This window comes from Equus asinus, chromosome 10 (assembly GCF_041296235.1).
Source record: "Equus asinus isolate D_3611 breed Donkey chromosome 10, EquAss-T2T_v2, whole genome shotgun sequence".
Lineage (NCBI taxonomy): Eukaryota > Metazoa > Chordata > Mammalia > Perissodactyla > Equidae > Equus > Equus asinus.
Genome location: NC_091799.1, coordinates 59,199,626 through 59,216,224, shown reverse-complemented (window position 1 = coordinate 59,216,224; position 16,599 = coordinate 59,199,626). Strand labels below are relative to the sequence as shown.

Genomic DNA, 16,599 nt, shown 5'->3' with positions numbered 1-16,599 from the left:
TCATCCAACTCCTCCTTCTTATTACATCTAAGCCCCCCTATTGCACTTAAAAGCATTCTCATCCTCCTAGAAGCTTAGGCTCAAGATCTAGGAATCTTCAGCTAACTCCCGGTCCTTCATCCTCCCCATTCGGTCACCAAATTCTACAATTCTACCTCCATAAAGTCTGCTTCCAGCCTTCTCTCCTCTGATTCAGGATCTTGTTAACTCTCTCACTTGAATTACTGCAGCAATTTCCTGCATCTCCCCATCTCTAGTCCCCTGCCCCTGATTCATTCTACATTCTACTCCCAGGATTAGTCTTAAAACACTGATATGAGCTTATCACCAACTAATCCAAAAACCTTTCAATGGTTCTCCTTTGCTCACAGAATAAAACCTAAATTTCTCAGTCTGGCCTTGTCAGGCCTTCAAAGTATAGTCTCATCTATTGTTCTAGATTTTCTTCATCCTCTGCCTGTCCCTCACATATAGATCTCCTTGATGCTCCCTAAAAATACTCATGCTTTTCTATTCTCTGCCTGCAATGTTCTTTCCCTCACATATTGACTCAGTCTTATCCATAATTTCAAATCATAATTTCAATTCAAATCCTATTTTTTACAAATCTTACAAAATGCGACCTTTAGAATTACTCTCTAATTTCCCATAACACTTTGTTAACATTATTGAAGTTAATTACCAGGGGTTTTTTTGTATTAGAATCTCATATATATTTACTTACATGTTTACTTACATACACAGAAGTTTCTGGTGACCATCAACTACCTTATTTCTTTTTGTGGACTCCATCAGCTAGCTTATTACTTTTGTATTCTCCTAGGTACTGAGCAAAGCACTTTCCACACAAATTGTACTCAAAATACAAAGCAGAAATTTCTTAAATATCTATTGAGTTATCTCTCTTTTGAAATATTTCCAGCTACCTCATGACGTGGAATGCACAAAACTGCTAAAATAAATATTCTGAAATACAAACGTGTTACCTGTTTGTTAGCAAAAATCAGGAGCAAAGCATCTCGGAGTTCTTTTTCTGTTAACAACTTTGCAAGTTCACTGTGTGCTTCGCTAACTCTGTCTCTGTGACTGCTATCAACAACAAATACAACAGCTACCAAAAAAGATGACAAAAATATTCAATTAGTCACTTGTTAAGTTTTAGTAAACGGACCAAATATTTTAATGCTCTCATTATTATACATGAGTAGTTAACCTACCATCACTATTTTTACAGAAAAGCTGCCTATTATTATAGAAGTACCTAGCAATAATCAACAGTAGGATCTCAAGTAGTTCACATAACTTTTCAGCTTTCATTTCCCCACCTATAACAGGATTTGCAACACTTGCTCTACCAAACACAACTGCTATGTATATCAATTAATATTTTTCTCTGAATGAATGAAAATGTACCTCTTATGATCTACCTGCTGCTACTACTTGTTCTTTGGTAACTACTTCCTTTACCAAAAGACAGTCTTTTAAAAATAAGTAAGTCACCATCTTTCTCTCTCCAAAGTATTCTCTCCAGGTGTCTAGCAAGCACTTTCCACATAGACTGCACTCAAAATACACAGCAGAAACTTCATAAATATCTATTGTGTGGATTCTCTTTTGAACTCTTTCCAGCTACCTTAGAGTAGCTACATATCCCCAGACTTTCAGCCATTCCTCATGTTTCAAATTCGATTTTTTCCCCATTAATCACTGGCTTATACTAAAATCCCAAAGTAAAAATAATTATCTAGTCTCTCTTCTAGGTAGAAAGTAGAATGACATGTGGAACAGGCAGCATAACCATAAGCCGCATGTTGAGTCTAGGAGGCCAAAGCATAGAATGGGACTCAACTGTGAATAATGTGCTAGGTGGAATGGATGACGTAACACAGTTTGGTCAAAAGCAAGCCGCTGTAGGTTCTTCTGCAGATAATAGCTAATTATGAATGGAAATGAGGAATGGAGCTATTGAGAGATTATAGTAGGATAAATGTTCATTTCAATTGAATAGAGCAGCAGAACCATATGCCACAAATTCTACTTATTCCATGTCACAATATTGCCAGCAATCATAAGATGTCATTTTTTACTCTTACCTTGGGTATTGAGGTAATAATGTTTCCACAATGGTCTTAATTTGTGTTTTCCACCTACATCCCAAATAGTGAACTTAAGATTTTTATATTCTACAGTTTCCACATTAAAACCTGTTTTTAAAAAAAGTTACTTTAATACTGAACTTATATTTACGAGTGACACACCAAACACAGGCTACCCCGTTTATAACTGTGACTTACAAATTATCTACATACAGCAATATCTACTGCTGTCCAACCAGCTCCACTCCTAATAAAACTACATGCAGAATGCATACCTTTAACAGCCATTAGCCCTCTAAACCTCCACCAAGGTCCTTAGGACCTTGAAACCCAAGTGCCTGCCAGCTCTGCACGACTAGCACCCCCTCACCCCTACCCCTCAGCCAGAGTCACCAATCCTTTATTCCTTCCAACTCTCCCACCAATATTCTGCTCCTTCCCACTGTCCCACCATCCACATTTCAATCCTGCAGCCACTGAATCTTGCGTTTTTTCTCTGAAATGCTGGTGTCTTACAGCCAAAAAAGAGCCCACCACCATACCAGATTGGCATAAAATAAGACCCTGAAAACTCAGCTTAAGCTAGGGTTGTCTATAAAATGTCCATTAAAGTAAAAAGCAATACTCATACTTACCAATTGTTGGAATAGGCTGCATGAACTCATCCTGTTTTAACTTAAACAAAATAGTAGTTTTCCCAGCACCATCTAATCCTAACGTAACAACTCGAATTTCCATTTTTGGTCCAATGTGAACTCTATTGTCCTATAATTAAAAATTTTTTAAATATTTTTATTTTGATATAGAATTAGAAAGTATTAGTATTTATGCTTTAATATAAAATACCTCTGTTAATTATTTCCTCATCTCTTACTCATTGCTCAACCTGGAGTTGAAATCTGAGTTGTATTCCCAAGATACCATGAATAACATCTTCTCAGAGAGATGAATCACTCCTCATTGCTACATCTCTCCTCACGAAAACTGGCTAGAGGCCAGCCCCGTGGCCAAGTGGTTAAGTTTGCACACTCCCCTTGGGCAGCCCAGGGTTTCACCGGTTCAGATCTGGGCACAGACCTAGCACCACTCATCAAGCCATGCTGAGGCAGCATGCCACATAGCAGAACTAAAGTGCCTACAACTAGAATACACAACTACATACTGGGGAGCTTTGGGGAGAAGAAGAAGAAAAAAAAGGACTGGCAACAGATGTTAGCTCAGGTGCCAATCTTTAAAAAAAAAAAGAAATATAACCGACTACTTTGTTTTTATATAAATTAATAAATGCAGGGGCCAGCCCCATGCCTAGTGGTTAAGTTCGGCGTGCTCCACTTTGGCAGCCCAGGTTCGGTTCCCAGGCACAGACCTACACCACCTGTCAGCGGCCATGCTGTGGTGGCAACCCACATACAAAACAGAAGAAGTCTGGCACAGATGTTAGCTCAGGGTGAATCCTCCTCAGAAAAAAAAAAAATTGCATACACACACCCTTAATTTTTCCAGATTTTCTAGCTCAAGTGAATCATCAATATATTAATTAAAAATGAAAACTGATCATTTCCCACAAATATCCACTGTTAACAATTTCATATATAACCACCCATTTTCCTAAGCACACATTGGTTTATATATACACACAAAAATATATATATATTTTTTAAAACTAATAAATTTAAAAGAACATACACACTGCAAAATAACTTTTTACACTCAACAGTATATTATGGAATCCTTTCATTTCAAAACATACAGACCTACCTTTTTCTTTCAATTGTTTCATTATATTCCATGAACCACAATTTAGCCAATCCCCAACTGATAGATATTAGGTCATCCCTAATTTTCGACATTATAAATAATGCTGCAATGAACATACTTGTATATATTACTAGCTGCATGAGCTCTCTGCCTCACTTCTTTCATCTATAAAATGAGGATAAAAATAGTACCAAACTTACATAGGATTTTTGCAAGGATTCATTTTCAAAAATACATGTAAAAGTAATTATAACAGCTCCTGGCACTGGCATATGATGAGTGCTACATGAGTGTCAGCAATTATTATTTTGCTTTCTCATTTGAGCATTCTTTTCTTGGCTTTTATGATACAAATTTTTTAGGTTTCATCCCACCTTTTTGGATGCTCACTCTCATTTTCCTTTTATCCACTTCTTCAATGCTGGTATTCTTAAGAGTCATTATGAGGCCTGTTTCTCATTCTACACTTTCTCATTTACTCCATACACGTCAATTACCGTCTATATAACAATGGCTCCCAAATCTACACTTCAGTCCAGTCCTAAACCTCAGAAATAAAACAATATATGGATCAGAATACCTTTGTGAGAACTCTAGAGACCAACTGAGAAGCTACAGCATCCAGACCAACAAAAAACCAGGAAAGGATTCCAGCAAAAGGGATAGGAGAATTCACAGAATTCTGTGTACCATCTGTGCCCATCCCCCTACCTGGGGGGGTGGGCATAGCATGGTACAATCAGGAGGAAAAGTCCCATATGAGGCTCCTTCCTTGGGACAGAAACAAACGAGTGGACTGAGCAATGTTCTGGCTTATCTGGGGGCTCCCCTAGAGACTGGTTTCTGTTTCATCACACTTGGACCTCCTAGGGACTGGCAGTACGGTTTGGAAGCCAGTGGAAAGAGAGGCAAGGATATGGCATGTTAGAGTTCTGCAGAGAGCCCATGGGAGCAAGAGATTACTGGCCTTCAAGAAAACATAGGGGAAAGCTGCTTAGGGAATTTGAGACAGGTAAAAGCACACGCACAAGCCCAGAGAAGACACATCCCCAGAAGAGCTTTTAGAAGTCCTAGAATCTCTAGTTGGCTGATGGGTGAAGTCTTCAAAGCTAGTCCATAAAGATTGGGAGGGGGCCGGCCTGGTGGCGCAGTGGTTAAGTTCGCACGTTCCGCTTCTCGGTGGCCCGGGGTTCACTGGTTCGGATCCCGGGTGCGGACATGGCACCGCTTGGCACACCATGCTGTGGTAGGCGTCCCACATATAAAGTAGAGGAAGATGGGCACGGATGTTAGCTCAGGGCCAGGCTTCCTCAGCAAAAAGAGGAGGACTGGCAGTAGTTAGCTGAGGGCTAATCTTCCTCAAAAAAAAAAAAAAGATTGGGAGAGGTGGTTGTTTTTTCAAATGCCCGAATCTCAACGAAAGATTACAAGGCATATCAAGAAACAGGGAAATATAGCCCATTCAAAGGAAGAAATAAACTTTGAAAAAGTGACACTGAAGAAATTCAGATCTATGAGTTGCCGGACAAAGAATTTAAATTAACTGTCAAAGAGATGCTCACTGAGCAAAAAGAAACACAGACAAGTAAACAAAATCAGGAAAATGATGAACAGACAAAAGAATATCAAAAAAAGAACTAAACAGAAATTCCAGAGCTGAAAATATACTAACTGCACTGGAAAGTTCACTAGAGAGTTTCAACAGTAAACTTCATCAGGCAGAAGAAATAATCAGCAAACTCAAAGACAAGTCATCTGAAATCATCAAGTTAGAGGAACAAAAAGAAAAAACGATGAAGAGAAGTGAAGAGAGCCTAAGGGACTTATGGGACACTAGTAAGCCAACCAACATAGACATTATGAGAGCCCCAAAAGGAGGAGAGAGAAGAAAAGGAGCAGAGAGAGCTTATTTGAAGAAATAATGGCTGAAAACTTCCAAGTCTGAAGAGAAAAATGGACATAAAAATTCTAGAAGCTCAATGTATTCCATCAGGATAAACCCAAAGAGACCAACACTAAGAGACATTACAATCAAACTCAAAACTCAAAAACAAAGAGAGAGGGTCCAGCCTGGTGGCGCAGCAGTTAAGTGTGCACGTTCCACTTCTCAGTGGCCCAGGGTTCGCCAGTTTGGATCCCGGGTGTGGACATGGCACCGCTTGGCAAAAGCCATGCTGTGGTAGGCATCCCACATATAAAATGGAGGAAGATGGGCATGGATGTTAGCTCAGGGCCAGTCTTCCTCAGCAAAAAGAAGAAGATTGGCAGTAGTTAGCTCAGAGCTAATCTTCCTCAAAAAAAAAAAAAAAAAAAAACCAGAGAGAATCTTGAAAACATCAAGAGAAAGTGACTCATCACACACAAGGGAGCTTCCAGGAGATTATCAGTGGATATCTCAGCAGAAAGTGTGCAGGCCAGAAGGGAGTAGGATGATATATTCAAAGTGCTAAAAAGAAAAAAGCTGTCAACCAAGAATGTTATATAAGGCAAAACTCTCCTTCACAGCAAAAGCTGAGGGAGTCATTACCACTAGACCTGCTCTACTAGACCTGCTAAAGGGGTCCTTCAAGTTGAAACAAAAGGATGCTGGACAACAATAGGAAACCATATGAAAATATAAAATGGTAAAGGTAAATACACAGACAAATAATAAACCTGTATTATTGTAATTTTGGTGCATAAATTTATTTATAGAACTAAAATAATAAAAACATAAAAAGTACTATAAGCCTGTGTTAATAGGTATACAATACATAATGATGTAATTTGTGACATCAATAACATATGGGGTGGTGGAGCTGTAAAACAGGAGAGTTTTTGTATGCAATTGAAGTTAAATTGTTATCAGTTTAAAATACAATGTTTTCTGCCAGGCCTACCCTATACACATCTCTCTGGCATCCTCTGCAGCCAAGAGCTGCAGTGGCTGTCGCTGTCCCCCAACCTCACCTCCCTCTGGGTCCACCAACCTATTTTAGTTCTTCCCTTCCCCAGAGGCATCTCTTCCTGGCCTCAGGTCTGTATTTTAAAATGACCAAAGTGAAATAGCCTTCTTGAGAAAAACAAAAAATAAAATAAAATAGAATGTTATAACTAAGATGTTTCATGTACAGACATTCCTCAGAAATATTGTGGGTTCAGTTCCAGACCACTGCAATAAAGTGAGTATCTCAAAGCAAGTCACACCAATTTTCTGGTTTCCCACTGCATATAAAAGTTATGTTTACACTATACTGTAACCTATTAAGTGTGCAATAGCATTATGTCTAAAAAAATGTACATACCTTAATTAAAAAATACTTTATTGCTAAAAAATGCTAACCATCATCTGAGCCTTCTGTGAATTATAATCTTTTTGCTGGTGGAGGGCCTTGTAAAAAATGCAATATCTGCAAAGCACAATAAAGCAAAGTGCAATAAAGCGAGGTATGCCTGTAACTGCAATGGTAAACACACAAAAAAACCCACAGAATATACACAAAAGGAAATGCATCACAAAAGGGAATCAAACCATGTCACTACAAAAAAATCAATAAAACACAAAAGAAGGCAGTAAGAGGAAAACAGAGACAAAAAAGCTTTAAGATAACAGAAAACAATTAACAAAATGGAAATAGTAAGTCCTTACCTATCAATAATAACTTTAAATAGAAATGGATTTAGTCCCCCAATTAAAAGACACAGTTTGACTAAATGGGTAAAAAAACAAAATCCAACAATATGCTGTCCACAGGAGACTCACTTTATATCTAAGGACACACACAGGCTGAAAGTGAAAGAATAGAAAAAGATATTCCAGGCAAATCAAACTGAAAAGAGAGCAGGGGTGACTATCCTAATATGAGACAAAATAGACTTTAAATCAGAAACTGTTATAAGAAACAAAGGTCATTATATCATTAAAGGGTAAATTTATGAAGAATGTATAACAATTATAAATATTTGGATTATAAATATATGGATTAAAGCCCTAAACATAAGACCCAAAACTAAAACTCCTAGAAGAAAATGGGAAAAGGTTCATGACACTGGATTTGGCAATGATTTCCTGGATATGGCACCAAAAGCACAGTCAACAAAAGGAAAAATTAGACAAATGGGACTGTATCAATCTTAAAAACTTTTGTGAATCAAAGGATACTCTGAACAGAGCGAAGAAGCAACCTATGGAATGGGAGAAAATATTTGCAAATCATATATCTGATCATGGATTCGTATCCAGAATATAAAAAGAAAGAACTCCTACAACTCAACAACAAAAAATCAAGTAACTTGATTTAAAAATGGACAAAGGACTCATGCAAAATTTCTCCAAAGAAGATATAAAATGGCTAACAAGCATGAAAAGATGCTCAACATCACTAGTCATCAGAGAAATGAAAATCAAAGCCACAATGAGAGATCACCTCATATCCATCAGGATGGCTACTATCAAAAACAGAAACAAAAAATAAGTGTTGGTGAAAATATGGAGCAACTGGAACACTTGTGCACTGTTGATGGGATTATAATATGGTGCAGCCACTACAGAAAACAGTATAGCATTTCCTCAAAGAACTAAAAATAGAACTACCATAGGATCCAGTATTCCCACTTCTGGACATATATACAAAAGAACTGAAAGCAAGGTCTCAAAGAGATATTTGCACACCCATGTTCATAGCAGCACTATTCACAATAGCCAAGAGGTGGAAGTAACCCAAATGTCCATCAATGGATGAACAGATAAACAAAATGTGGTATACACAGACAATGGAATATCATTTAGCCTTAAAAGAGAAGGAAGTTCTGTCACATGCTACATGAATGAACTTTGAGCACATTATGCTAAATGAAATAAGCCAGTTATAAAAAGACAAATACTGTATGATTCTACTTATATGAGGTATTTAGAGTAGTCAAATTCAAAGAAACAGAAAGTAGAATGGTGGTTACCAGGAGCTGGTAAAAGGAGGGAAAAAGGGGGTTATTGTTTATTAAGATACAGAGTTTCAGATTTGTAAGATGAAAAATTTCTGGAAATCTGTTTCACACAATGTAAATATACTTAATAATACTGAACTGTACACTTAAAAATGGGTAAGATGGTAAATTTCATACTACGTGTTTTTTACAACAGTAAAAAAAAATGTGGTACATCCTCACAATAAAGTACCTTGCAGCTGTAAAATGGGAACAGAAAATGTTGCTGTATAATGCTATCGAGTGATCTCCAGGATGTACACTTAAGTGAGAAGAGCAAAGTGAAGAAGTGTGTAAGGTATTCTACCTTCAAATGTGGGGGATGTGCATACAAATATGTAAACATGTTTCCCTATATTTTTTTTAAAAGATGAACAAAACTGAGAAAAATTCTTAATGGTTTTCTATGGGGAAGGGAGGAAATGGGTGGAGGGGTTAGGGACAGAAGCTAGACTTCTCTGAATAAACCTTGCTTGGTAGATTTGACTCTGGACCATGTAAATGTTTCACATAATTATAAAACAAAATTAAATGTGAAGAAAAACAGTCCCTAAAAATAGAAAGCAACATGGAACACACGAACATTTTTAAATTAGGGGGAATCACTTTAAAAGAAACCAAAATACATCAATCAAGTGCCCATACAGGCCTTGTTTGGATTCTGTCAAAAAAAAAAATTTGTTTTAAATCTTTGAAATTTGAATATTAACTGAATAACAGGTAATTTTAGAGATTTACTATTAAATTTTTTGGGTGTGATAACAGTATTTTACCTATTTTTTAAAAAGAGTTATTTTTTAGAGATACGCCCAAAAATATCTCATAGATCAAATGATATGAACTTGGAATGAAATGATACGTTGGGATTTGTTTCAAAATAACCGGGGAGACTGTAGGTAGAAAGGGGAGTAGGGAAAAGGGTATATGAAATAAAAAGTTTTTAAATATTAAAGCAGGTGATGGGTATAGGGAGATTCATTACTACTTTCTATTTTCCACTGATAAAAATTTTTATTTTAAATCCTATGATTCATGAATTTCTTAGTTGTCTCTTCAAGCTGATTATCATGGAATGTAAAACAATTATGATTTGTCGGAAAACATACCTAAAAATGAAGTACAGTACATTACCTTTGTAAAAGTGACAGGGATGCTGGCATCCAATTGAATGTGATCTGCAACTTCTGTAAACTGCTGCTGCTGTTTTTGCAATGTTTCCAGTAACCTTGTAATTTCTTGTTTTGCCAAGACAACTCTACAATCATCCTAGAAAAGAGAAGACAGTATGTCTTGTGAACTCAGTAGAGAAATAAGGGAAAAAAGAGATATCACCAAAACTCAAGAAAAGCTCGTTGAGCCTTGTAATATTCAAAGTTAACTTAAATATAATTTGACTAGGATAATAATAACTGGGCATTAATAGACAATTTAAGAGCCCATCAACAGAGGAATTAAATAAGTAAATTATGGTATATTCACAAATGCAACAGTATACCACAAGGAAAATGAACCACAATTACATGTGATAATATGAACTTCACAAACATAATGTAGAGGAAAAGAAGAAATGACATGAAAAATTCATACTGTATGCTTCCATTTATATTAATTACCAAAACAGGCAAAAATAAGGTATGCATTAGAAGCCAGAATAGTAATTTATCCTTAGAGGGGAAGGCAAGTAGTTATTAAAAGGAGTCTGAGGGGTTTCTGGGGTGCTGGTAAAGTTCTGTTACTTGATCTGGGTGCCAGTCACACAGCAATGTCTAGTCTGCAAATTCAGCCAGCTGAACACTTACACACTCATTTCTGTATGTATGTTATACTTCTAAGAGAAGTTTTTAAAATAATTTAAGATATACACGCATTGGTTTAAAAAAAAAGGGACTAAAGGTCAAACTGTGAAAAGCCTCCCTCACTCGAGATCCCCAGGCCCTCTCCTCCAAGCCAAGCACTTTACAGTTTCTCAAATATTATTTCAGAGATATTCTATACGTATACCAATATATTCTTCCTAAGAGAGATCTCCCAACAATATGTAAGCTCCATGAGAGCAGTGGTGTTGTTGGATTTTGCTCACTGTTGCACATTATTAGTTGATAGAAATTCCATTGTTGCAGTTGCTCAGAACAAAAACCTTGAAGTCATTCTTGCCTTCTCCTCCCTCATGCCCCACATGCAATCTATCAACAAATCCTATTGGATACCCAGAATCTGGACACTTCTAACCCCCACTATCCAAGCACTATTCTCTCTCATTTGGAATTCTACAACAGCCTCCTAACAATTGAACTCCTTCCTTTCATCTTTGATTTCCTTTTCCTATTTTTTACACATCAGCCAGAGTAATCCTTTTAACAGGTAGGATCAAGTCATTCTTGTGCTCCAAACCCCACAATGGTTTCCTCATTTCAATCATAAAAGCTGAAGTCCTTCCAATGACCCACAAGGGCTTCCTCACATATAATTCCTTATTAGCTCTGATTTTAGCTCCTTTTACTCTCTCCTTTGCTTTATCTATTCCAGCCACAGTGCCCTCTTTTACTGTTCCTCAAATACACCAGGATGCTGCCCTAAGGTTTTTGCCCTAACCGTTTCCTCAGCTGGAATGTTCTTTCCCCCATTAGGGCTTGAACTAATTCCTTCACCTTCTTCTCCTTTGAGTCTTTGCTCAGATCTCACCTTTTCTCAATGATGCTCACCCTGACTAATAATGCAATCTGCTATACCCACACACGTTTTCTTTTCTCCTTAGCTCTTATCACTTAAACATAGTATAAAATTTACTTATTCAGATATGGTTATAGTTTACTATCTGTCTTCTCCTTGCTAGAATGCTAATTCCAGGGGCCAGCCCCATGGCCAAGTGGTTAAGTTCATGCACTCCACTTTGGCTGGCCAGGGTTTCGCCAGTTCAGATCCTGGGCACAGACATGGCACCACTCATCAAGCCATGCTGAGGTGGCATCCCACATAGCACAACCAGAAGGACCTATAACTAGAATAAACAACTATGTACTGGGGGGGCTTTGGGGAGAAGAAGAAGAAAAAGAAGACTGGCAACAGATGTTAGCTCAGGTGCCGATCTTTAAAACAAAACAAAACAAGAATGCTAATTCCAAAGATTATGGCTTTGTTTTGTTTACTGATATATCCCATGTACCTAGAATGTATACAGCACATAGGCATTCAGTACACATTTGCTAAAGGAATAAACAAGTCCTCACCATTCAGCAGCATGCCTTCAACTTAGATGATGCATCATTTTTTTGGAGGGGAGAGATGATTAAGTTTTGTTCTCAAAATTGGTAATAAATGTATGGATGTTTCATCCATTCCTTTGTTCAATTACCTCTATGGCAAGAACTTTTAAGAATATTGGTTGGAGTGAGGGTTCTATGGCCATAAATCAGAACAAAACTAATAGGTCCATATGAAAAATGAATCTAAGACCCCAATTTCAATTGCATTACCATACTGAGACAATACCATATCATTAACAATTATCATCACTTTGACATAACACTTCAGAAACTCTAAAATACTTCTAAATATCTCAGTAACTACAGACATACCTTTTTTTTTTTGGTGAGGAAGCTTAGCCCTGAGCTAACATCTGTTGCCAATCTTCCTCTTTCTTGTCTGAGGAAGATTAGCCGTGAGCTAACATCTATGCCAATCTTCCTCTGTTTTGTATGTGGGTCCCTGCCACAACATGGGTGATGAGTGGTGTAGGTCCATGCTGGGGATCCAAACCTGAGCCACCAAACAGAGCATGCCAAACTTAACCACTACACCACAGGGCCAGCCCCACAAACATACTTTTTAATAAAATTAATGTAAAAATACTTTGAACTATTTTAGGACATGAATCCATTTCTGACTTTGCTCTGTAGCTTGATTACCCATCATGAACTGAACAAGTATTTATTAAGCTCTTTCTAGCCAGATACAAAGAATTTAGAGATACAAAGATGAACAAGATGTATCCAGTCAACATCTAGAAGGACAAATATGCATACTGAATCAGATTGCAATCAGGAGACAAAAACCATACCAGTTATCAGAATAGAGAGAACTTAATAGGAAGACCTGTTAACTAGGTGTAGTTATTAACTAGGTAACTAAAAAGGTAAAAAAAAAAAACCTCTGAGGTAACATGGAGGAAGCAACTGTAGGAAACAGCTACCACCCCCAGGGCCAGAGGAATAAAAGGGAGATGCTGGAATTACAAAAACTTAGAAACTTACAGGAGGGACCCCACAGAGCTGAAACTCAGATTCGGAAGAAAGCAGTCTCCTCATGTGAGGGGCGACAGTCACAGGAACCCCAAGCAAATGGGAACCCACAGGAAACCACTTCAGCTTTCCAGCCTCCCTCTGATGTCCCCTCTATTGGCAGAGCCTAAACTAACATGGAGCCGGCTGGCAAAGCAGACGTGATTTGTAGAGTTCCAGTCCCAGCATCACAAAGCAGAGGACAGAAGAATAGGATTGGAGCTCAAAGATAACTTAATAAATGGCATACACATCAATTATTACAATTCAAGGGGATAAGGACTAAACAAGAGCTCAAGACTGCTGTGGTTACAGCCTGGCCTCATTCATCTAAGTCTAATCAGATATTTGATTCAGGGGAAAAAGCTCTACAATGGTAAAGAGTTTAGCTTAGCTCTACAATGCTTCGAAATCAACACAATTATTAGCAATTTATCAGTAAAGATACGCTAGACTGCAGTTTATTGGGAATTCTTAGGGCAATAATTAGCCTTACATCGCTCACTCATGAAAACAGATCCAAAACAGAAATGAGTGAGATTGTCATTTTTGTTAGAATAACCTTAAATCTACTTTATTTTAAAAGTACATTCCTGCAAACTGGGTAACAAATTGCTTATGATACCTCAGCCATTAAAAAACATAGGTTTGCTGTAACATGGAAGTTAAGAACCACTGAATTAGGGCAGAGATAGGGAGTACATGCTAGAGAGGCACCCAAAAGAAAAGCAAGAAAGAGAGAGCTTCAAAGAACAGCAAACATTTGAGCTAGACTTTGAAGAAGGATTTCCACTATCAGAAAAGGGAGATGAGCCCACCAAGCAAACAGAATAGTACATGCTTGGCAAAGGAGAGTTAAAGGCTTTGGCATGACTGAAGAATGACAAGAAGTTAGAGAGGTTCTAGAACCCATGGCTTTATGGTGAGGAGGGCATATGAAGGGAAGGACGCTGATATGGTTGGTAGCACAATTTGAGGTTAGAGCCCTCATGTCCTAAGCACAATATTAATGCACGCAGTAACAATGGTAGCAATAGAAACTTATTGATTAAATTAAGAAAATAGACTAGTGTGTACCTCTGGTAATTATCTACTTAACCTTATGAATTCTCCTTCTTAAACTATGTCTCAACCATGTTTAAACTACCAACCTGTTGCAAAGTCTTTTCACAATGGAGACAGGCTGTTGAAACCTGGGACAACAAAATAGTCATATCTTCTTGTTGCTGCCTGAGCCAAATCAGTTTTTCTCGAACATGAGCATCCACAACACTTAGGGCCATTTCTTCTTGGCGACACAGAGTTTCATGCAGATCAGAAAAATAAGCTCGGACACATGACCGGGCATTCTCTGCAGTACCTGGTACCTACGAGAAGAAGTTTTAAACAATGGTAACGTTAACAAAGACTTTATATGTGAAATAATAAAAATTTAAATACCACCTATATCCTTAAAAATTCGAAAATTTGTATCTCGACACTGGATCTTTCCCTTTAACCACAGCCTTTAGATACTCCAACTGTTTAAATGACATCTCAAGCAAATGGAATACCTTACCTCCAGTCTCTCCCACCCCCAAACCTAGTTTCCTCCATCTCAGTAAATGGCAACTCCCTCCTCCAGGTTGTTAAAGACAAAATAATTGGAGTCACCCTTAACACTTCTCTTTCTTATCCCACAACTAGTTGCTCAGAAAATTCTGCTGACTTCAAAATAGATCCAGAATCTGATCATGCCTCACCACCTCCACCTCTACCAACCTGATCCAAGCCATTATCATCTCTCATCCAATTATTATAATAGTCTTCTAATTCGTCTCACTAGATCTACTGCTGCCCCAACAATGTACTCTCCACCCAGCAGCCAGACTGATCCTTTTTAAAGGTTAAGTCAGGAAGATAAGTATTCTTTTGCTCAAAACTCTTCAGCAGTTTCTCATTCCACACAGAGTAAATGCCAAAGTCCTTTATATGGGGAGTTCAAGAACAGACTCCCTGAGAAAGGGACATCTGAGGGAGGACCTGAAGGAGGTAAGAGAGGGAACCACGCGAATATCTTCAAGAGCATTCCTGGAAAAAAGAAGAGCAAGTGCCTCTAAGGCCCTCTCTGACCTCAACTCCCGCCTGCTCCCCCTCGATCACTCTACTCTAGCCACTCAGCCTCCTCACAGTTTCTTAAGCACACCAGGCACACTCCTACTGCAGAACCTCTGTACTTGCCCTTCTTTCTGATGGAACACTCTTCACCCCAAAAATAGTATGGCTCCCTTTCTCATCTCCTTTAGGTCTTTGCTCAGTGTCCCCTTCTCAGGAAGTCTGCCCCTGAACACCCCATATAAAAGTGCACTCCTCCTTTCCCTTGTTTTTCTCCAAAGCACCTAACGTACTTCTCCCATAAGTGTTTTCCTTGCTTATTCTCTCTTCACAGTAGAAAGTAAACCCTGCAAAGGCAGAGCTTTTTGACTTGTACAGTGGTGTCTCCTCAGCTAGAACAGTGTCTAGCACTTGGTATGTGTTCAATAAATATTTGCTTAGGGAATGAATAAAATATTTCCACTCTAGCACAACAATGTCCAAGGGAACTTTCTATGAAAATGGACATGTTCTATATGTGCGCTGTCCAATATGGTAGCCACTAGCTACATGTACTTGAAATGTGGCTAGTGGGACTGAGGAACTAAATTTTGTATTTTATTTAATTTTTAACTAAGTTAAACTTCAATAGTCACATGTGGCTAATGGCTACTATATTTGACAGAGCAGTTCTAACATTATTCCCCAATGACTTAGTTTTAAATTTGTGTGATTACCAAAGAAAAATATCACATTTTGTCTGCATTTTGTCATTGCACTTATATTCTCATCTGAAAAGATTCCTTTCTCCTCTATAGTTCAATTTTAAAAAGCAACTACAACTATCACCTTAGTTCCTTCCTTCTCTTCACAGCCCAACTTCCTAAAAGTTAGACACACTCACTTCCCAACACCCACTTACTCTTCAATTCACTAGAGCCTATCTCCCCTTGATAATTTCATAGAAATAATAAATTCAACATCCAAATTAAAATTATAACCTTGGTGCCATTATCCCCTCCCAAAATTCTTCTTCCTCCCCTATTAGTACTTGATACCACCATCCACCCAGTTAGGCAAAGCACATACCTAGGCCTAATGCCTGGCCCTCTAAGTTACCTATCCAATCAATATTATCAATCAATCACTAAGACCTACCTATTCTACTTTAATATCTTAAATCCATCTACTTCTCTCGATTCTCACTACTCTAGTATTACAGGCCATATACATCTCTCAATTGGAGAATTTCAGCAACCTCCTAATAGGTCTCCCTGCTTCCAGTCTTGTTGCTCCTGCAATTCATTTTCTACACTGAAGGGCAACCTTTCTTAACGCAAATATGATTATGTTATCAATTCTTCAATGTCTCATCACTGCCCGTAAGAGAATGTCCAAACCCTTTAACATGGCTAACAAAATCCTGCATGATG

The 16,599-nt window shown here is 38.0% G+C and overlaps 1 protein-coding gene across 2 annotated transcripts in view; it reads right to left on the bottom strand.

Annotated features, from left to right (window-relative positions):
- TRIM23 (tripartite motif containing 23) overlaps window positions 1–16,599 on the bottom strand; it is a 32,917-nt gene that overhangs the window by 3,367 nt on the left and 12,951 nt on the right. For both annotated transcript variants that reach the window (XM_070519578.1, XM_044772442.2), the window contains 5 exons: window positions 14,245–14,460; window positions 9,948–10,082; window positions 2,732–2,861; window positions 2,094–2,204; window positions 987–1,111 (listed from right to left, as the gene is read on the bottom strand). In XM_070519578.1, coding sequence (XP_070375679.1) covers window positions 987–1,111; window positions 2,094–2,204; window positions 2,732–2,861; window positions 9,948–10,082; window positions 14,245–14,460 — 717 coding nt within the window. The remainder of the gene's footprint in view (window positions 1–986; window positions 1,112–2,093; window positions 2,205–2,731; window positions 2,862–9,947; window positions 10,083–14,244; window positions 14,461–16,599) is intronic.